The 23,521-nt window shown below is 35.9% G+C and overlaps 1 protein-coding gene across 3 annotated transcripts in view; it reads left to right on the top strand.

Moving 5' to 3' along the window:
* The window catches only part of CSMD3 (CUB and Sushi multiple domains 3), a 1,242,212-nt gene that overhangs the window by 297,852 nt on the left and 920,839 nt on the right, over positions 1-23,521 (top strand). For all 3 annotated transcript variants that reach the window (XM_042973241.1, XM_042973240.1, XM_042973239.1), the window contains exon 4: positions 7,968-8,162. In XM_042973241.1, coding sequence (XP_042829175.1) covers positions 7,968-8,162 — 195 coding nt within the window. The remainder of the gene's footprint in view (positions 1-7,967; positions 8,163-23,521) is intronic.

Raw genomic sequence — 23,521 nt, 5'->3', positions numbered from 1 at the left:
AGGTGAGAGCAAAAGGAGTGGCTTGATTCTAAGGCCACAGTGGTGGTTTCATTAAAATAATTTCCTTTGTTATTACTATATGCAAGGGATTGAATGTTTTTCATTTTATCAAAATTTATTAACCCCAACATCTTGCAGCAAACGTCTCATGTCAATCAAATGAATTTTCCAAAAAAAAAAACTATTTCAAAATAAACTGTTAATTTCAAAAGTATTTTATAAAGAATTAGTCAAAATTCACAGACCATATGTTTTAAATTTTACTCAAAATTACTTCCAGCATATGCCTTGAAGACTTAGTTATTGGTATTTACAATACTTTACAGATATTAGTTTATGATGTATCTTTAAATGCAGAGGGAACTTAAGAAAATTGTTATTTATAGAAACTATTGCTACTTAATCAATATTACTCAACTTGTTTTTTTTTTTTTTTACTTTTTTGGGTTTCAGACTCTAATTTTTTTTAAATTGTTTGTTCAATATATGAAGTTTATTGTCAAATTGACTTCCATACAACACCCAGTGCTCATCCCAAAAGGTGTCCTCCTCAATACCCATCCCCCCCCCCATCAACTCTCAGTTTGTTCTCAGTTTTTAAGAGTCTCTATTGTTTTGGCTCTCTCCCACCCTAACCTCCTTTTTTTTTCCTTCCCCCCCCCCCCCATGGGTTTCTGTTAAGTTTCTCAGGATCCACATAAGAGTGAAACCATATGGTATCTGTCTTTCTCTGTATGGCTTATTTCACTTAGCATCACACTCTCCAGTTCCATCCATGTTGCTACAAAAGGCCATATTTCATTTTTTCTCATTGCCACGTAGTATTCCATTGTGTATATAAACCATAATTTCTTTATCCATTCATCAGTTGATGGACATTTAGGCTCTTTCCATAATTTGGCTATTGTTGAGAGTGCTGCTATAAACATTGGGGTACAAGTGCCCCTATGCATCAGTACTCCTGTATCCCTTGGGTAAATTCCTAGCAGTGCTACTGCTGGCTCATAGGGTAGGTCTATTTTTAATTTTCTGAGGAACCTCCACACTGTTTTCCAGAGTGGCTACACCAATTTGCATTACCACCAACAGTGCAAAAGGGTTCCCGTTTCTCCACATCCTCTCCAGCATCTATAGTCTCCTGATTTGTTCATTTTGGCCACTCTGACTGGCGTGAGGTGATATCTGAGTGTGGTTTTGATTTGTATTTCCCTGATGAGGAGCGACATTGAGCATCTTTTCATGTGCCTGTTGGCCATCCGGATGTCTTCTTTAGAGAAGTGTCTATTCATGTTTTCTGCCCATTTCTTCACTGGGTTATTTGTTTTTCAGGTGTGGAGTTTGGTGAGCTCTTTATAGATTTTGGATACTAGCCCTTTGTCCGATATGTCATTTGCAAATATCTTTTCCCATTCTGTTGGTTGCCTTTTAGTTTTGTTGGCTGTTTCCTTTGCTGTGCAGAAGCTTTTTATCTTCATAAGGTCCCAGGAGTTCATTTTTGCTTTTAATTCCCTTGCCTTTAGGGAAGTGTCAAGTAAGAAATTGCTACGGCTGAGGTCAGAGAGGTCTTTTCCTGCTTTCTCCTCTAGGGTTTGATGGTTTCCTGTCTCACATTCAGGTTCTTTATCCATTTTGAGTTTATTTTTGTGAACGGTATGAGGAAGTGGTCTAGTTTCAATCTTCTGCATGTTGCTGTCCCGTTCTCCCAGCAGTTTTTGTTAAAGAGACTGTCTTTTTTTCCATTGGATGTTCTTTCCTGCTTTGTCAAAGATTAGTTGGCCACACGTTTGTGGGTCTAGTTCTGGGGTTTCTATTCTATTCCATTCATCTATGTGTCTGTTTTTGTGCCAATACCATGCTGTCTTGATGATGACAGCTTTGTAGTAGAGGCTGAAGTCTGGGATTGGGCTGCCTCCCGCTTTGGTCTTCTTCTTCAAAATTACTTTGGCTATTCAGGGCCTTTTGTGGTTCTATATGAATTTTAGGATTGCTTGTTCTAGTTTCGAGAAGAATGCTGGTGCAATTTTGATTGGGATTGCATTGAATGTTTAGGTAGCTTTGGGTAGTATTGACATTTTGACAATATTTATTCTCCCAATCCATGAGCACGGAATGTTTTTCCATTTCTTTATATCTTCTTCAATTTCCTTCATAAGCTTTCTATAGTTTTCCGCATACAGATCTTTTCCATCTTTGGTTAGATTTATTCCTAGGTATTTGATGCTTCTTGGTGCAATTGTGAATGGGATCAGTTTCTTTATTTGTCTTTCTGTTGCTTCATTATTAGTGTATAGGAATGCAACTGATTTCTGTACATTGATTTTGTATCCTGCAACTTTGCTGAATTCATGTATCAGTTCTAGCAGACTTCTGGTGGAGTCTATCGCATTTTCCATGTATAATATCATGTCATCTGCAAAAAGTGAAAGCTTAACTTCATTTTTGCCAACTTTGATGCCTTTGATTTCCTTTTGTTGTCTGATTGCTGATGCTAGAACTTCCAACACTATGGTAAACAACAGTGGTGAGAGTGGACATCCCTGTCGTGTTCCTGATCTCAGGGAAAAAAATCTCAGTTTTCCCCATTGAGGATGATGTTAGCTGTGGGCTTTTCATAAATGGCTCTTATGATCTTTAAGTATGTTCCTTCTGTCCCAACTTTCTCGAGCGTTTTCATTAAGAAAGTTTGCTGAAGTTTGTCAAAGGCCTTTTCTGCATCGATTGACAGGATCATATGGTTCTTATCTTTTCTTTTATTAATGTGATGTATCACGTTGATTGATTTGCAAATGTTGAACCAGCCCTGCATCCCAGGAATGAATCCCACTTGATCATGGTGAATAATTCTTTTTATATGCTGTTGAATTCAATTTGCTAGTGTCTTATTGAGAATTTTTGCATCCATATTCATCAGGGATATTGGCCTGTAGTTCTCTTTTTTTACTGGGTCTCTGTCTGGTTTAGGAATCAAAGTAATACTGGCTTCCTAGAATGAGTCTGGAAGTTTGCCTTCCCTTTCTATTTTTTGGAATAGCTTGAGAAGGATAGGTATTATCTCTGCTTTAAACGTCTGGTAGAACTCCCCTGGGAAGCCATCTGGTCCTGGACTCTTATTTGTTGGGAGATTTTTGATGACTGGTTCAATTTCTTCACCGGTTATGGGTCTGTTCAAGCTTTCTATTTCCTCCTGATTGAGTTTTGGAAGTGTGTTTGTGTTTAGGAATTTGTCCATTTCTTCCAGTTTGTCCAGTTTGTTGGCATATAATTTTTCATAGTATTCCCTGATAATTGCTTGTATCTCTGAGGGATTGGCTGTAATAATTCCATTTTCATTCATGATTTTATCTATTTGGGTCATCTCCCTTTTCTTTTTGAGAAGCCTGGCTAGAGGTTTATTAATTTTATTTTTTCAAAAAAACCAACTCTTGGTTTCATTGATCTGCTCTACAGTTCTTTTAGATTCTGTATTGTTTATTTCTGTTCTGATCTTTATTATTTCTCTTCTTCTGGGTTTGGGGTGTCTTTGCTGTTCTGCTTCTATTTCCTTTAGGTGTGCTGTTAGATTTTGTATTTAGGATTTTTCTTTTTTCTTGAGATAGGCCTGGAATACAATGTATTTTCCTCTCAGGACTGCCTTCGCTGCTTCCCAAAGCATTTGGATTGTTGTATTTTCATTTTCATTTGTTTCCAAATATTTTTTAATTTCTTCTCTAATTGCCTGGTTGACCCATTCATTCTTTAGTAGGGTGTTCTTTAACCTCCATGCTTTTGGAGGTTTTTCAGACTTTTTCCTGTGGTTGATTTCAAGCTTCATAGCATTGTGGTCTCAAAGTATGCATGGTATGATTTCAATTCTTGTATACTTATGAAGGGCTGTTTTGTGACCCAGTATGTGATCTATCTTGGAGAATGTTCCATGTGCACTCGCGAAGAAAGTATATTCTGTTGCTTTGGGATGCAGAGTTCTAAATAGATCTGTCAAGTCCATCTGATCCAGTGTATCATTCAGGGCCCTTGTTTCTTTATTGACCATGTGTCTAGATGATCTATCCATTTCTGTAAGTGGAGTGTTAAAGTCCCCTGCAATTACCACATTCTTATCCATAAGGTTGCTTATGTTTGTGAGTAATTATTTATATATTTGGGGGCTCCTGTATTAGGCACATAGACATTTATAATTGTTAGCTCTTCCTGATGGATAGACCCTGTAATTGTTATATAATGCCCTTGTTCATCTCTCGTTACAGCCTTTAATTTAAAGTCTAGTTTGTCTGGTATAAGTATGGCTACTCCAGCTTTCTTTTGACTTCCAGTAGCATGATAAATAGTTCTCCATCCCCTCATCCTCTCAATCTGAAGGTGTACTCTGGTCTAAAATGAGTCTCTTGTAGACAGCAAATAGATGGGTGTTGTTTTTTTATCCATTCTGATACCCTATGTCTTTTGGTTGGTGCATTTAGTCCATTTACATTCAGTGTTATTATAGAAAGATATGGGTTTAGAGTCATTGTGATGACCATAGGTTTCATGCTTGTAGTGATGTCTCTGGTACTTTGTCTCACAGGATCCCCCTTAGGATCTCTTGTAGGGCTGGTTTAGTGGTGACAAATTCCTTCAGTTTTTGTTTGTTTGGGAAGACCTTTATCTCTCCTTCTATTCTAAATGACAGACTTGCTGGATAAAGGATTCTCAGCTGTGTATTTTTTTCTGTTCATCACACTGAAGATCTCTTGCCATTCCTTTCTGGCCCGCCAAGTTTCAGTAGAGAGATCGGTCATGAGTCTTATAGGTCTCCCTTTATATGTTAGAGCACGTTTATCTCTAGCTGCTTTCAGAATTTTCTCTTTATCCTTGTATTTTGCCAGTTTCACTATGGTATGTCGTGCAGAAGATCGATTCAAGTTACATCTGAAGGGAGTTCTCTGTTCCTCTTGGATTTCAATGCCTTTTTCCTCCCCAGATCAGGGAAGTTCTCAGCTATTATTTCTTCAAGTACCCATTCAGCACCTTTCCCTCTCTCTCCCTCCTCTGGAATACCAATTATGCATAGATTATTTCTTTTTAGTGCATCACTTGGTTCTCTAATTTTCCCCTCATACGCCTGCATTTTTTTATCTCTCTTTTTCTCAGCTTCTTCTTTTTCCATAAATTTATCTTCTAGTTCACCTATTCTCTCCTCTGCCTCTTCAATCTGAGCCCTGGTTTTCTCCATTTTATTTTGCAACTCATTGATAGCATTTTTTAGCTCCTCCTGGCTGTTCCCTAGTCCCTTGATCTCTGTAGCAATAGATTCTCTGCTGTCCTTTATACTGTTTTCAAGCCCAGGGATTAATTTTATGACTATTTTTCTAAGTTTACTTTCTGTTATATTGTTTAAATCGTCTTTGATCAGTTCGCTAGCTGTTGTTATTTCCTGGAGGTTTTTTCTAGGGGAATTCTTCCATTTGGTCATTTTGGATAGTCCCTGGAGTGGTGCGGATCTGCAGGGCACTTCCCCTGTGCTGTGATGTATAACTGGAGTTGGTGGGCAGGGCTGCAGTCAGACCTGATGTCTGCCCCCAGCCCAGCGCTGCGGCCACAGTCAGACTGGTGTGTGCCTTGTCTTCCCCTCTCCTAGGGGTGGGATTCACTGTGGGGTGGCGTGGCCCGTCTGGGCTACTTGAACACTGCCAGGCTTGTGGTGCTGGGGATCTGGCGTATTAGCTGGGGTGGATTGGCAAGGTGCACAGGGGCAGGAGGGGCAGGCTCAGCTCGCTTTTCCTTTGGAGATCCGCTTCGGGAGGGGCCCCGTGGCACCAGGAGGGAGTCACACCTGCTGGAGGGATGGATCCGCAGAAGCCCAGTGTTGGGTGTTTGCAAGGTGCAAGCAAGTTCCCTGGCAGGAACTGGTTCCCTTTGGGATTTTGGCTGGGGGATGGGCAAGGGAGATGGTGCTGGCGAGCGCCCTTCCCCCCCCCCCCCCCCCCCCCGGCCAAGCTGAGCTCTGTCATCCAGGGCTCAACAACTCTCCCTCTAGTTGTCTTCCAGCCCTCCCGTTCTCTGAGCAGAGCTGTTAGCTTATAACCTTCCAGATGTCAAGTCCCACTTGCTGTCAGAACACACTCCGTCTGACCCCTCTGCTTTTGCCAGTCAGACTGGGGGGCTTTGCCCGGCCGGTGGGCTGCCCCTCTGCCCCATCTCCCTTCCACCAGTCTGTGGAGCGCGCACCCCCTCTCTGCCCTCCCTACCCTCTTCCGTGGGCCTCTCGTCTGCACTTGGCTCTGGAGACTTGGTTCTGCTAATCCTCTGGCGTTTTTCTGGATTATTTAGGCAGGTGTAGGTGGAATCTAAGTGATCAGCAGGACGCGCAGTGAGCCCAGCGTCCTCCTACGCCACCATCTTCCCAGGATACTTCAGACTCTAATTGTCTTAAATTAAAGGAAATGTTTAATTTCTAATATATGTAATGCAAATTATATAAATCCTCAATACATTTTCCATTGATTAAACTGATATCATTTGAACTTTATCACTGATTTTTTTCCACTATCATTGAAAAGTTTATACAGAAAAAGTAATGTTCATTTAGAAAACACTTTCGAAAGTAATATAAACCTATTATGAATAAAAATAGAAATTTCAGCTCCGTGGACACTTCTTATTTATAAGTGACCATAACTTTTGTAAAATTACATCTACATATTATATGATATTTTTATTTTCTGCCATTGACATTTTTAATATTATGGTGGCTTATAGATATTTGGTTTAATAGAAAATAACATTGCATGGAATTTACTACACAAATGGGATAATTATCAAGGCAAAATGGAAACATACTTCATTTTTGTGTTGTAGTGGGTTTTTTTTAGCTTTTTATTTTGTAATAATTTCAGACTTTCAGTTAGATGGTGAAAATAGTACAGAGTTCCCTATACTCTTATCCAGCTTCTCTTAATATCAACTACTTATGTAACATAGCATAATTATCAAAGAAGGAAATTAACATTTGTATAATACCATTAACTAAACTATAGCCTACCCAAACTTGAACACCTTTCAACTCCTAATTCATTAGTTTCTATCTGTATTGATAATTATTTAGAGTATGAAATAATATAAAGGTAATAAAAATTTAGAAAATAACATCAGGAAGAATAATTCTTTCCTAACCTTGTTAAGTTCTGTAAGTTTTGCTATTTGTATATATTTTCTTTCCATTGTTTTCGTTTACAGTGAAATTGGATTTTTCCCTGAAATATATATTATTTTAAAAAATCTCTTATATTTGCATACTTGTATACTTTTAAGCATCCAGTAATAAAATAAGGCACGAGATAAAATATCCTAACATATCAGGCATTTTGCAGGTATTTTATATATCAGTCTATTTAAAATTTCACAACTGTATGCATTTCTTATTAATATTGTAAGTTTACCATAAACAAATTGGAAATTCTGGGCTAATATCTACAATTTGAAAAATATGTCCATTTCTTTGCTATATTTTTCTTATTTAAATGGAAAAAATAAATATCCACCCCAAATGTATGTGTTTCCAGAGAAATGCACCTGTTTAGGGTTAAGCAGAAGCATCAAAGGAATTGGGAGCATATTTATGAAACTTGATTTGCTTATTACTGTGTTAGTAGAATGTGACTTTGAAGAAGCCATGTACATGGTATTAATCATAGCTTTAATTACCTGTAGTGTATGAGTAATACTGATTTTTAAAATTGCTAGAAAGATTAAATACTTTAAAATCTTAAAATTTTTCTAACACTAAGAGTGAAACCTAATACCTTTTTGGTAAAATTTAGTTCCCTTTCCATACCTCTGTGTTACATGTGTTGAAGTGAAAAACATTTCTTTTTATTGTGACTCTTTAAAAGGAAAAGAGATATCTGTATCTACATATAATTTTAAAAATCTAAAACATTAAAATCTGTATTAAAATAACTGTAAACTCTTCTTTTCTCCCCCTGTTTTAGAATTGCAGAGTAGCTCTTGTGGCAATCCAGGAGTTCCACCCAAAGGTGTATTATATGGTACACGGTTTGATGTTGGGGACAAGATCCGCTACAGCTGTGTGACTGGATATATTCTCGATGGCCACCCTCAACTCACCTGTATAGCCAATTCAGTTAATACAGCCTCATGGGATTTTCCTGTTCCCATATGCAGAGGTAAAGTTAAAATCATATTTATTTTTATGCTGACTGAATATCTGTTTGATATAGTGAATACATTTCAAAAGCGAGAGTTGGGATCAGACAGTATATTTGCAAAATATGTTAGGCTCTTGGTGCTTATTGCTTTTATAAAATGTGAAGCTTAAAACAATAACTATTTATATAAATGTATACTACATGACTGCTTTAGAAAAAAATGCTTGCCAAAATAAGATATTGCTTGTGAAATGAAACAGTGCATCTCTACATTTATATACATATTTATGCATACATTGTGTATGTATGTGTCCTTATATTTACATTAGGAAAACATGAAGTTTATAATGTTTTGAAATTTAATTAGTCTGTAAAAGTAATAATTTTGCTTACATTTTGAAATATAGATTGAATCTTTGAATTTTTAAAAAATATCTGGTGGAAGACTTACTTGGGAATTTGTGAAATAAGAATGCTATATTGTTTTCTTAATGGATACAGATAAAGATTATTTATATAATGGGGGAAACCTAATAATCCTCTAATGTGGACAAAGTTTCAAAATACAGTGCCTGAAAGAACATGTTCTACTTGGTGGAAGCTGAATTCATGGATAAATCTTGCCCACAGAAATTTTGGAGACCTATATCGTTTTCTGTGGGCTAGCTTTTTCTAACAAACAAGATAAGTGACTCATATCTTCTTTATTTTTTCGCATTCGTTTCCTTTACACATGGGCGGTAGGAATATCCAACTTCTGATCTAAGTTCCTTTGTAGCTTCCTCTCCAACATGTGGCTACAAGTGCATGTAGGAGAGATCCCTGAAAATCAGACACAGGTAGCTTCTTATCCCTGCTTTGACAATGACCATGGGAGTTACTTCAGGCAAATCATATCAACTCTTTGAGATTCATTTATCTCACTTAACCAGTGAGAGAGAGAGAGAGAGAGAGAGAGAGAGAGAGAGAGAGAGAGAGAGAGGGGAAACACCTATTGCATTTGTTGTGAAGATTAGGTAAGAAAACCTATACCTGCCACTTAGTAAAATATCTGCTGCACATTAGCGTTCTTTCAGTGTTAGCTACCTTTGCTTCTGTTGCTGCTGCTTCTAATCCTGCTGCCTTGGCCATTGCTATTTCTCTGACTACTATTAGCTACCATTTATTTGAACATGTAGTATACCATTTGATCACTATAGTGTACTAAGAAAATTATAAGTGTAGTCACTCTTAAATTTCATTACAGTACAAAACCAAAGTGCAAAACTTTTGAAATAACTGCTCAAGGTCATTCAGTTAGTCAATGCCCAGAAGTATAGAGTCAGATTTTACTGGACTTGCAAGCTCACAAATTTCTCTGCTACAGTTTCTTGGGTATTGATAGAAGACACCAAACTCTTGAGTCAGAAATGAAGGAGATTTTATTATATGCAGGAGTGTCAGCAGCCACAGTACAAACATTTGTGCTGGTTCTCTAAGCCCTAATTCTCATAGACTGATATGAAGAGTGTAGGGTATCAGCACACATGGTTAGCGGTATTATAGGAGAAGAACCATGAGCTTAGGAAAATTGAATCATTATAATGAGCATGTCTTCTCTTTGCTCTGGAGGGCGGCCCTGTCTCTACCCCTCAGGCTTATAAGCAAACTTGCCCTTTAGTGGAAAACACTGTCTTCTGAGACTATTTCTTGTGCAAATATCTTTGAAAAGATAGTCTAGTAAAAAGAGCAGGACAGTTGGAATCTCTGCTTATAAGATGTGAAGAAATGTTAGAATCCGGGCAAATTTCTCCCAATTTAGGGTGTGGTGGAGATCCTGGATTGGAACCCATTCTGTTTGGTTCCAAAGCCTAAGCTTGTTACCGTTTTTTTACTTCACCAAAATAATTTGCATCTCTCTTCAAAATTACTTTTATGATAAGAAGGGAAATGGAGTTATTTTTGTATCAGTCAAAAGACTATTGTCACTATTTTAAGGTGTAAAACTTCCTAAATCAAAAGGACTTATTAAGGTAGTTAAAACCCAGAAGCATTTTAAGATATTTCAGTGGAGTACCACCAGTACTCCTGAATATTACTTTCTATTTTGGGACTCCTTTTTCATCTCAGTTCAGATACCAGCCTGTGGAACCAGAAAAATATAAGTTTAAATACTAGTTTTCCCTTATTGGCTAGAGCCTTTGAATGAAAACTCTATTATTTTTGGAAACTATTTTTTAGCTATAATTGGATGAAGAGATAGAAATACCAACATCACAGTGCTGTTAGAGTTTAATATGATAGCATATGTAAAGAACTGAATGCATACCAAGTTACTATGTGTGCTGGCTCTATCTACCCTTTTTCCTTAGTACTTCTTACCATCTCCTCTCTAAAGAAAAAATCACAGTCAGCAAAAAGTGAGTTGACAATATCAAGTATCCTTATATCCAAGTCTAACCCTAAAACCAGTTCCTCTATTTACTTATGACAGTTTTGTTTTCCCAGAGTATGTACTCTGTATCTCATCCCCAAGTGTCTTCAGGGTTATTATTTCCTTTGACTTTCATTTTACCTCTATGGTTTTCATCTATCAAAAAAATGGCACCCACTGTTTTTGGAAATTCTGCCTGCTCAACTTCAATCTGACAAGCTTACCTTTTCTTCTCGTTAACAATAATACCAATTACTATATTTACTCATTTACTCATATATTTATTATGGCCCTTACCTGTGTGAAGCATTATTTCATGTATTGAAAATCAAAAGATGAGTAAGAAACAGGTCTTGCCTTTAAGCATACAGTTCTAGTGGGTCTAATCATTATGTCATCAGATAATTACAATAATGTGTGATAATTGCTTTACTATCAGAATCTGTAGAATGTGTTAGGCACCTTGATCAGGATGAGCTTAATTCCTCCCAGTTGAGAGGAAGAAAGTTCAGGTAGGGACAGCAGTTTAAGAGAAGATTTCACAAAAGACTAGCTAAAAATAAAAACTATCTAGAGCAAGAACATTTTCAATGAGGCAATAATTTTCCTTTTTAGCCTTAAAAGTAGTTATGGCGTGTTAGTAATATTCACTGGCTAAAGCTAGAGTGTATGAAGTCAGACTTCATACAGCACATGATCTAATTTTCTAAGGAGCAATTTATCTCCCGTTAAGCAAATTTTTTTAAACTTAAAGAATAGGGGCATTGAGTATTTGGATTTCATGTGGTTGTCATTCAGTTCAAAAGAAAAGATAGACTATTCAGTCCACGGCTTCCTTCCTCTGCTCTTTGCCACTTGATAGCATACTGATTCTTTAATTTATAACTTTGCAGGGGGCTGATAACCCTGTAATGATCTGTTTATTGCTTTGCCGGGAGTTTACATAGTGTCTCTCCTGGACGAAACCCTTGCTTTCAGAGAATTCTTCTGATGCTTCCTAACAATGATAGTTTAATTAAGAAAAACGAATGCCACATCAACCTAGAGGGTATGGTGCAAGGGTTGTTGTGTTTGTTCACAGGCAGGGTGGATTTTATCAACACCATCTGCTAGAATTTGAAAAAGACAACCAACTGTTGGTGCTGAAAGTGAAAGCGAGTTCTTGTGCTGTCAGTCTGGATTGAAAATACCTGTAATACAGGCCTATTCCGCACCCCCTCCTTTCATAGACATTTCTATGACATTTATTCCCAGTGAGTTGTGATGTGGCCTCAGAGTGCTTCTCAACTCAGTGCTCTCGACATTCCTTACTAATTAAGAGCAGTTGGCAGACAAAGTGAAATGGATATGATATTCCTGTATTAAACATTCTAAAATTCATGACAATATCCTATATTCAGAATGGCATTTTGATATACCTACCCCAGGGCAAACTAATAAAAGGGTTTGTAGAAGTTACACTTAAATTACAGTGTTTTAAGTAAACCTGAATGTGAGTCCACAAAACGTCAAGTCATTTGGTGGAAGAATTAACATATTAAGATTTAAGTCATCAATCACAGAAAATTTAAGATTGTATCAGTATGAATTTTAGATTCATTAGAAAATTTTTAAAAGAATGTTCTATTTACAAAAAGGTGTTATATTTTCTTGATGGTTTGAGTATATTCATAGCCCAAAGTAAAGATCTTAGAATCCATAGAGGTTTCAGGAAAAGCAGTGATCAGTCAAGGGATATGAGTTGTCAAATGTTGACAGAGTTTATTTTCATTCGACAGGTGAGATCCTTTGGGGGGAAGGCTTCTGTGTTAGTGATGTAGATGTCATGTGGTCAGTTGGTGCCACGTGACCTGAAACAAATATCTGACAGGACGGAAAGCAAAAGGGCTAAAGACGAAACTGTTGTTTCTGACAAAGCAAAAGAAATTGCCATTAGCTACATTAGCAATGAGAAGTGAAAGGATCTTCCAAGTTTTATTCTTTGGAATAAGACTGTCTTCTACTACAATGTGGTAAAGAAAACAGGTGACTGAAAAAAGAGCATCAGTTTGTTTTGTCAGAACATAACTTTATTCTCCTACTTAAAACCTTCATCAACAATTCTGGATCAAAAATGCATTACCAAAGCATGGAACTGGGAAGAGCATTTAGAGGTAATAGCTGGAGACGGGGAAAGAGGAAGGAAAGTTTGGCCTGATGTTTTCTATATGCAAATTGTACCAAAAGCCTTCCAAAAAAAATAGTGAATTCTGATCAAGATTAGAAGTAAATCAAACAGCCGAGCCTCCCCCACCCCCAGAAAAAAAAAAACAACTAGTAGATAATGTTGAAAAGAAGTAATGCTTGTGAAGAACATACTTTTGAGCCCAGTGGAAGGATGTTCATTGTGTTTATATGTTCCCTTTCTCAGTACTCTGGAAACCATCTCAAAAAGGCATTAGAGAATAAAAAAATGACAATTATTCTATGTATATACCCTGATTACACTCTTCTGCATGTATAAATGCTGAGATATGATATTCAGCACTCAGTATTCAGTAAATACATTAATAACAGATCTGGTTATTGATAAAACCAAAGTACAAAAATAAATTACAAATGAAAACTTGAAAATATTTTATTGAATCTGGAACAAAACAGATAAATGACTCAGTGTCAAAACTGCAAATTGAAAAAGTATAAATATGTTCTTTTTTTAACAAGAGCGTGCAAGTGGGGGAGGGGAAGAGGGAGAGGGAAAGAGAATCCCAAGCAGGCTCCTGCTGTCAGTACAGAGCCCCCTGTGGGGCTTGAAGTCACAAACTGTGAGATCATGATGTGAGCCAAAATCAAGAGTCAGATGATTAACCAACTGAGCCACACGGGTACACCCAAAATATTTTTAATGTGAAATTTTCTGTGCTAGATCAAAAGAGAGTCCAGTGTTTTTGTTTCTTTTTTTAAATTCTCTATAACATTACTTTTTAACATTTTTTCTTTTGAAGCTAAAGTCTGTAGTTCCCTTTTTTAACATTTGATAAAGAAAACCTATTAAATTGTGTTCTTTTATCTTAAATCTATTCCCAAAGGAGAGAATGTTTTGGTGTAACACCCTGAATCATAGAAAGAACAGTATTAGTGATAAACTGTTCTGTGCAAAAGAAAAAAAGAAATCAAACTCACTGTTGAATATCAAAATGTAATGGGCCACACCATGTATTAAGTATTCCTTTTGAGAACTGGGGTTTTTATGGTTGGATTTAGTTCAATTTCCAAAGATGGTTGGTTTTTTGTTTTATTTTGTTTTTTGGCAAGAAAATGTTTCTCCTCTCCTCTCCTCTCCTCTCCTCTCCTCTCCTCTCCTCTCCTCTCCTCTCCTTTCTTTTTAATATTTATTCATTTATTTTGAGAGAGAGAAAAAGAGTGGCTGGGCATACCAGCAGGGAGGAGCAGTGAGAGAGGGTGAGAGAGAATCCAAAGCAGGTTCCATCCGCACTCACAGGAAGAGCTCAACGTGGGGCTTGAACTCATGAATTGAGATCATGACCTGAGCCAAAACTGAGTCAGACATTTAACTGCCTGAGTCACCCAGACACCCCCCAAAAGATGTTATTTTAAAATATTATCTCAGGAACTGTTTTAGCAGACATAGTGAGCAGACTTGTCATGTTACCTGAGCAACATTATTTGGCCACCGAGTCTCACTGTCCTTTCACATAAAGGGGTCTGGTCTCTTTTTGCGAACTGCTGTATTTGACAGTAACGAGGAAAACATTTTCAGTATGCCTTTTAATAAACAAGTTAAGCATGTATAATTTGGTAATGGGTTTATATTATTACCACAAAGACAGTTCACGATGAAGAATCTTCAAGTGTCCAGGTCACTTGCTGATTCATCTCTCCCTGGAAAGTGTAGGCTGTTCCATCAACAATCAGGCCAGCACTCAATCACCCACTCCTGTGCTGTAATCTTGTTCTGAAAAGTCCTTTTGTGTGATAAAATGCTGAAAATGTCCTGATTAAAGTATCCAGCTTGATGGAGCAAAGGACACACGATTTGTCTTTGAGGGTGTAAGATCTGTGAGCTGATTGGCCTTCCTGCCACGTATTACCTGAGTGTGTTGTTTCTTATGTCAGAAATCGAGTATTTTTACATCTTAGGAGACTATGAATGTTAGAGATTAGTTTAAATGAGGTAATATTTTAAAATACTTGTGTGATGTCTAGCACATAGAAGTTACTCAACACTTGCAAGTTGGTTTCAAATACATAAAAAAAGTAATTTAAACAATAATATAGACATAATAGCTATCACTTGTGTTATGTGTTCAATATATTTAGAAATATATGTTGACGGTTAAACATGTGTCTATCACTCTGACGTAATGGAAAATACTTTTTAAGATAACAGAATAAAAAATCTGTAAAGAGTGGACTCTGGACTAATAAAAGTCTTGGTTTGCTTTACCTCTCTGCCACTGAGATGATATAGAAACTTTAGATATTTAGTTTTTCAGATTGTATTTTTCTCATCTGTTAAGTAGTATTTCTATCATCATCATCCAAACAGGTATTTGAAAACTGATAGCACCAGAGATTGGATATAGCTATCTTCTATAGGACCATATAGACAGTGGAGTTAATTTTTTATCAGAGATATAATGGTTAAAGGGAATTTTAAGCTCCACATTCGCCTAAAAAATTAGGTTGGGATTAGCAAGCAATATACATCAGTGGTGAAAGTACCTTTCTCAAGGGTAACCACATTTCTGAGTCCTTCATTTCTGGGAGTTCTCACATTTGAAGTATGTTCGATAACTAAACTGATATGTATTAAGAAGTCATTATTCACAGGCTACACTGCTAAGTGCAGTGATGGATGAAACAGCCCCAGGCCCCATGGCACTCATAGTCTATTGAATACAGGATCTTTTATTTGGAAAATGATCTATTTGGTGACCTCGAAAAGATAGAATGGCATTCTTGTGTAAGCAATAGGTGGTGGCCTTCAGTGTGTGTGATATTTAGAGAAGAAAATCAGCACTCCTATTCTTACCATATAATTGTCCTGTCCCCTGCTGAGGCAACTAATAGCCACGACTTTAGCATTCAACTCACACATTATTTTTCCCCATTTGATATTAATATGTTGTGTCTTTCTCCGTTCAGGAAGCTGTTTATTTTATTTTTCCCTTTTTTCCATCCTGCATAAGATAACTCAAACATTTTTGTGGCTTTATTCAATTATACAAGTTTTTTGTTTCTTCATCTGCCATTCTTAGTAGAAAATAATCCATTTTCTTTGATGACAAAGGCACAGTCATTAGATCTATGTTTTTGTGGATTATAGGTTATGATAACATATTATTAATTGCAGAGGTTTGGTTCTTTTTCCTGATTGGAGTGATTTCCATTTCTTTCTCTTTCTGTACAATTCTTAGAAAAATGCCAACACTGTGTAGTTTGAAAATCAAAGACAAGTGAGTTTCATTTTGAGGTGACCGAGTCTTTGGGTTCTTATGCCTATTTGGTATAACTTTGAGTCTTACACTTTTATGGAACTTTGTTTACTTGGAGTTTTTGTTTACTTGTTTTGATAATAATATAAAGTATTTGTTCTAACTGAAAGATCTAAATTATTTGAATAAAGTTTATATTTTGATATAACTACAACAAATAGCTTCATAATATTGTTCCCAAAATAAAAATTATTTCATTTTATTTTTTTAAGGTTTTATTTAAATTCCAGTTAGTTAACACAGTATAATATTAGTTTTAGGTGTACAATACGGTGATTCAACAATTCTATAGAACACCCACTGTTTATCACTACCAGTGCACTCCTTAATTCTCATCACCTGTTTAACTCATCCACCCCACCAACCTCCCCTCTGGAGACTATCAGTTTGTTCTCTATAGTTAAGAGTTAATAGTTTGTTTCTAGGTTTGCCTCCCACTCTTTTTTCCCCCCATTGCTTGCTTGTTTTGTTTCTTAAATCCCACATATGAGTGAAATCATATGGTATTTGTCTTTCTCTGACTGACTTATTTTGCTTAGGATAATACTATCTAGCTCCATCCATGTCATTGGAAATGGAAAGATTTCATTCTTTTTGGTTGAGTAATGTGCCATGTGTATATATGTGTATATGAAAAAGAAGGTGTCGTGTGTGTGTATGTATGTGTACATACATACACACACACGACACCTTCTTTTTCCATTCATCAGTTGATGAACACTTGGGCTATTTCCATAATTTGGCTATTGTAGATAATGCTGCTACAAACATCAGGATGAATATATCCCTTTAAGTGAGTATTTTTGTATTCTTTGGGTAAATACCTAGTGGTACACTTTCTGGATTGTAGGGTAGTTCTATTTTTAGCTTTTTGAGGAAACTCCATGCTGTTTTCTACAGTGGCTGCAGCAGTTTGCTTTCCCACCAACACTGCAGGAGGGTTCTCCCTTGCCCACATGCTAGTCAACACCTGTTGTTTCTTGTGTTGTTGATTTTAGCCATTCTGACAGGTGTGAGGTGATATCTCATTGTAATTTTGATTTGTATTTCCCTGATGATCAGTGATGTTGAGCCATCTATATGTCTTTTTATGAAAAATATCTATTCATGTCTTCTGCCCATTTTTAATTGGGCTATTTGTTTTTTTGGGGTGTGTGTGTGCACGCGCGTGCACGTGCAAAGACATGGATAGAGCTAGAATGTATTATGCTAAGAAAAATAAGTCAGAGAAAGACAACTATCATATGATTTCACTCAGATGTGGAATTTAAGAAACAAAACAGATGAACATAGCAGAAAGGGAGAAAAGGGAGAGAAAGAGGGAAACAACCCATCAGAGACTCTTAACTATAGAGAACAAACTGAAGGAGGTGGGTCAGGGATGGGCTAAATGGGTGATGGGTATTAAGGAGAGCACATGTTATGATGAGCCCTGGGTGTTATATGTAGGTGATTAATCACTAAATTCTATGCCAGATGCTAATCTTTCCATACATGTTACCTAGAATTTAAATAAAATCTTGAAAAAATTTAAAAAAGTAAATAAAAACTTTAAATAAAAAAAAATAAAAACACTTAAAAAATGTTAAGCAACATTCATTTCTAACACTAACCTACATTTCAAAACATGTAGAAGGATAGAAAAATTATATTATTTTGGTGTCTACAGAGCATTCACATGATTATATGTGACATGACTTCAAGAAAAAATGATGGATCATGCTTAGCCAAAAATATATTGACAGCTTCAGAATTTCCTGTGGTGAAATAGACTGTTCAATGCATAAGAACCTTGAAAAGTACTCCTATAACTTCCTGCTACGATTTAAACTCTGTAAACCACAGTGACGGTCATTTGGAATTCTGTTGCTCTTTGTAAAGTCACCACTCTAAAGTTGAGGTAAAATAATTTTGGATGAAGAAGGAAGGGGAATTGAAGCCCACCAAAGACATTGAATAATGCCATAGGACACATTTTAGTGGACCAGCTTTATATGAAAAGTCCCTGTGTTTTGGGCTAAGAAAGCCCAGTAATGAGAATTTTTATGAAATCATTCTGGAAGGACTCTTCACACATTTTTGGTCTTAGGTTCTGTGTCCCCTGTACAGTTTTATCAGTCACTCACTTAGTAAGTTATATTAAGAGTGTGTATGGTTGAGTCATTCAATGATGAAAGGTCTTCCATGTGGTCAATAATAGAGGACAAAATCAAACAGCTCAGACTTGAAGATCTTCAGAGTCTATTGCTTAATGTGCTCGAAACCTAAAATCCATCTAAAGTCACTTTCCTTAGGTGTTTCCTAAATATAAATCTGACTCAATAGAACAGACATGATTTTAATTTTACTAAGTCTTAAGTATGTAAAACTGGTATTGAGTATCTTAAATTTTGAGGGAGCCTTGAAAGTAAGTATTTTGTCTCTTGTTTTTGTTATTTTCATATTTATGTCACCTATTCCTTGTGTATTGACCAAAGCAATTTTCTCTTATTTAGTGCTCCTTGTGTTGGAGGTTACCATAGCATTCAAACTGTTAAAATATTAAGATTGTGTATATATATTTGTGTTTAACTTTTAACTAATTAAAAATAATTGATGCAGGAGCACCTGAGTGGCTCAGTCAGTTAAGAGTCCAACTCTTGTTTTCGGCTCAGGTCATATTCTCATGGTTCATGGGATCAAGCCTTGCATTGGGCTCTGTGCTGACAGAGTGGAGCCTGCTTGGGATTCTCTCTTTCTCCCTGTCTTGTTGCCCCTCCCCTGTGTACCCATGTGCATGCACTTTCTCGAAATAAATAAACGTTAAAAAAATCAATTCATGCAGAATTAAAAACATGATACACATAGCAAACAAAATGAATTAAATGCAAATAATGATAGTCATGTTAGGAGAAAATAACAGAAGAGTGAAATACAACCAAGACTAAGGTTAATACACAGAAATCATGTTCTGTATTATTATATATTTGTCAGAATCAGCATTAAGTTTTGTTTTAATCTATCTGGGTATCTAAACAAATTTGGGAAAACATGATTAGTTCATCATCTCACCAAGTAAAAGCAAACAATTTATGAAGGAAAACCAAACTTGCAAAGTAGTGTAAAGACTTATGCAGTACATCATAAGGAAAGTACAGTAGAATTTAATGATCTATTTCCTTTACAGTATCTGTAAATTTTAACTCAGAGAAAGAACTTTCCTGGGTTGCATCACATCTTCTTATTGATATAAAACAAGGTTTGGCTATTGAAAAGATCAAAGACTGTATTTATAGGATCAGAATAATCAAAACACACATGCCTGATGTCACTTCCAAGATTGGTGATTTATAAATCTATCTAGATTTAGTTCTGACCCCAATTTTTTCTTATTTTCAAAATTTGAATCTCTTTGTTACTTTGTAAATTTGGAATTAGGCCTCGGAGAACAGAACCAAAAACATGATATTTCTCCCTTAATATGATCTTAATTTTCTTTAAATTCAGTCATTAAATAGGTGCTTAATTTCCAAACTAAGTTAGTTTTTGCATTTATACATTTTATAGAGAAAATTCACTGTTAAAAGAAAAGGAAATTCAGCATTTTTAGTTTATGAAGACTTCATGCTTAGCATTAATATGTAGCTACTTATTTATAAATACTGTATCAATTACTCCAGATTTTCTGAAAATATATTACTACATTTCTCATAACCCTTTCTAAAATCAGTATTGATACTGAATTTTTGTATCTACAAATAAAAAAATGATTATAAGCAATGGAGATGAAATTATTTTCAATTTAATTGCATATTTAGAAAATCATCACATTACAAATATCATGCCTCAATAAAAATATTGGGCATGTTACTGCTATGTCCCCAAGTTTCACTCAAAACAAAGAATCTGACAGTTGCATGTTGACAATAAGATGTGAAAATTATAACAATATATTTTCATATTAAAGGAGATATAACAGGTTTGTATTTATATTCACTTAACAAACAACTATTGATGGGGGCACCTGGGTGGCTCAGTAGGTTGGGCATCTAACTTTGGCTCAGGTCATGATCTCACAGTCCGTGGGTTCGAGCCCCGCATCCGGCTATGTGCTGATAGCTCAGAGCCTGGAGCCTGATTCAGATTCTGTGTCTCCCTCTCTCTGTGCCTCCCCCACTCATGCTCTGTCTCTCAAAAAATGACTAAATGTTAAAAATTAAATTAAAGAAAACCAAATAATTATTGATGGACAATGATGGAGAAGATATACACAACAGTTGCTGATTTTAAAGAGCTGATAGTGCTTAGGCGGTACACATAAATAACTTCATAGTGTAGTATAGACAGCTCATGCTCCTGCATCTCCCAAGAAAGGTACAAATAACATGTCAGAATTTCAGAGGCGGTTGAGGATTTTGTCTTGGTGAGAGATTAATATTGATGGAGACTTGAAAAATTACTGATGATATGGTAATATATTGTTGTATTTCCTTTTTATCTCATAACGATGAACACTTTCTTTGGGTCAAAAATAGTTTTGAAATCTTCTACATATAATAACCCACTTAATCTTCTTAAGTTTTACCCAGTGAATGCTATCTGAATCTCCATTGGGGTTCTGAAGCATGATGCAATTAAGGAAAATTCTCAAGGATGCATAGCTAGTACAAGTCAGAGCTAGGATTTGAATTCAAGCAATTTTGCTCCAATATAATTTTCTTACCTTCTGTATTATAGTCTCTTCCCCACTGTCTCAATTATAAAACTTTTTTCTTTCCACTTTTTCTTTAAATGTAGCCAATGTAAATGCTTAACACTTTTTATTAAGTCTAACCAACTACACAGCCTTAATTCTATAATAACCCACTCTGTTGAGCTACTGTCTTATTCCTCTCATTTCAACTGAACTTCATTACTCATTTCAACTGAGCATTTATTAATAATAGTCTTTTCTTGTTCCTTTGCTCTCCAGCAAACACTTTTCCGAGTTTTCAAGTTGTTTCAGTTGGTAAAAATAGAGAAAGCACTTTCTAGGGCTAGGGAACAAATGTACTTAGTCATATATAATGTACATAGTCATGTGAATGTTTATAGCTGTGGTAATGTAACAAACACATCAATTGGGGAAACTAAGAACGAGTTGACTTTGGCTGGTAAAGACAGATGTAGAGAGGAGAGATTACAATTTCCACGGAGAACATTGGTTGAAATCATCTTTTGGAGCATTTTTAAGTCTAAAGAGTTAGAAACTTATCCTCTAGGCAGGTGTAAGTCATTAAATATATTTGAAAGTGAGATGGCAAGCATGTGGTGTTTTTTTGACAAGATATGGTAAGTGCTGTATGTAAAATTATCCTTCATAAATGAGAGACCATCAGCAATAGGCAAAAAGTTTGTGTCCTCCATTTTGCACACACGCAAAATTTGCACAGATGTGGAAGATAGTTGAGAAAAGTTTCTATTTGACATCTGTCTTATCTGTTCAGGATGCTGTAACAAAATATCATAGACTGGGTGGCTTATAAATAACATAACTTTATCGCTCACAGTGCTGGTGGCTGGGAAGTCTCAGATTAAGGGATTAAGACACTAGTAAATTTCCACGTGTTAAATTTGGGGGGACTCATACATTCAGTCTGTGCCACCATCTCAATAAGAATAACACAGCTAATATTTATGAATTAATTATCATGTTCTAAGGATAATTATAAGCATTATAGTATACAAATGATCTCATTTTACCTTTATGAAAATATACCAATTATTCAATATCTCATTTCAAGTATCCACTGAGGCAAATGGAGGTTAAAAAACTTGCCAAAGTTCCCATTGGAATAGGGATCAAAACTTAGTAAACTAGTAACATTTTCTATAATATATTGGTAATATTTAAGAACCTGTGTAATTTTGCAACGATGGTTAAGTTTTCCTATGTGCAATACTCTGATTATTGAATGGTGGACTATCCTGGAGTGAATCCACCATCACTGACTTGGACAAATCAGGATTTATCCTCTAGGGCATCTGTAAATGCTCAGAAGATAGGCTAAAATTTCCATTAGCAGCAAAAAACTTGAGTTGCTGTTGATATCTAGCTTAGTAACTAGTGAATGTTTAGTTAGGGACATGCTACAGTTAGCCCTGGAACATTTGATCAGAAAGGCCATCTTTAAAACTTAGTATCTTCACTATATGGTCTATTTTAGTTCAACATCTATGCTCTGAACAGAGCATGTTATTCTTAAATCATATTGCACTTGATTTCTTTTAAGATCAAGAATTTCTAGGATGTTTTGTGGCACATGTGGGTAGATTATTTCATGGGGACATTTGTATGGTTTCCTCCCTTAAAATTCCCAGTAATTTCCAAGGAAAGACGTTCAGCTGTACGGGAATGAATAATTTGCCTCCCTGAATCCTTCTAAAGTTTAGCTAAGTTTAAAATTATATGAACAAAATATGTAAGTTATAGTTGATTTTTATATGCTATTTATACCCAAGATCCAGAGAAAGTTAGTTTCATTCAATACAATGACATTCTTCTATCAACTATCAAAATTTAGAATTCTTTCTAGTTTAAAACACTTTTAACATATAATCCATGTATGGGCCAGGGATTAAAAATGCAATGAAAGATGGAGAAGGAATAAAGAAAAAGTAGGAAAGAGAAAATGTGAAAACACTTATCATTGCTATATGACTGAAAACTTTGTGTTTTAGCCATTCATATTTATTGGATTCAACATTTAAAAACATATTACCATCACTTGCACTCTTCTGGCTGAATTAATGGAAATTATCTAATATGCCTCAGTGAGCAATTTATTATTGAAGAATATGTTAACCAACCTTACTGAGTCTTTTCTGAATGTTTATAGGAGAAAAACTGAGTAAGATTAATTCTCATGTTATTATAAATTATGATTTCCTAAATTATTTCCCAGTAAAACTTTTTTAAAAAAAAATTTTAATGTTTATTTTTGAGAGAGAGATAGAATGTGAGTGGGTTGGGGAAGAGAGAGAGTGAGGCACAGAATCTGAAGCAGGCTCAAGGCTCTGAGCTGTCAGCACAGAGCCTGACATGGGGCTCAAACTTACAAGCTGTGAGATCATGACCTGAGCCGAAGTCCGACGCCCAACCTACTGAGCCACCCAGGCACCCCAAAACTTCTTACCAAATAACCTGGATGAACACTTTAAAGTATTTGACTCTATTACTTTAAAGAATATTTATTCTATCAATTTGTGTTTTCAGAAAAATCAAGATATCACTCTCATAATTATTTACAAACGGGTGAATGACCATCATTTCTCCAGTCTCTAATACGCGGCTTTTTTAGTGTTGTCTTTGCTGAGCACCAGTGTTTTGATTAGCTGATAGGAGGTGAAGTTTTCATCGATATAGCAGAAAGCAGAAATGGTGGGCAGAGGACACTTTCATTGTTTTCTGTCATTTGAGCATAATGCTGTCAATTTATATCCCACAT

This window comes from Panthera tigris, chromosome F2 (genome assembly GCF_018350195.1).
Source record: "Panthera tigris isolate Pti1 chromosome F2, P.tigris_Pti1_mat1.1, whole genome shotgun sequence".
Taxonomy (NCBI): domain Eukaryota; kingdom Metazoa; phylum Chordata; class Mammalia; order Carnivora; family Felidae; genus Panthera; species Panthera tigris.
Note: the sequence above shows the minus strand (reverse complement) of the source record. Positions and strands in the feature narration are given on the sequence as shown.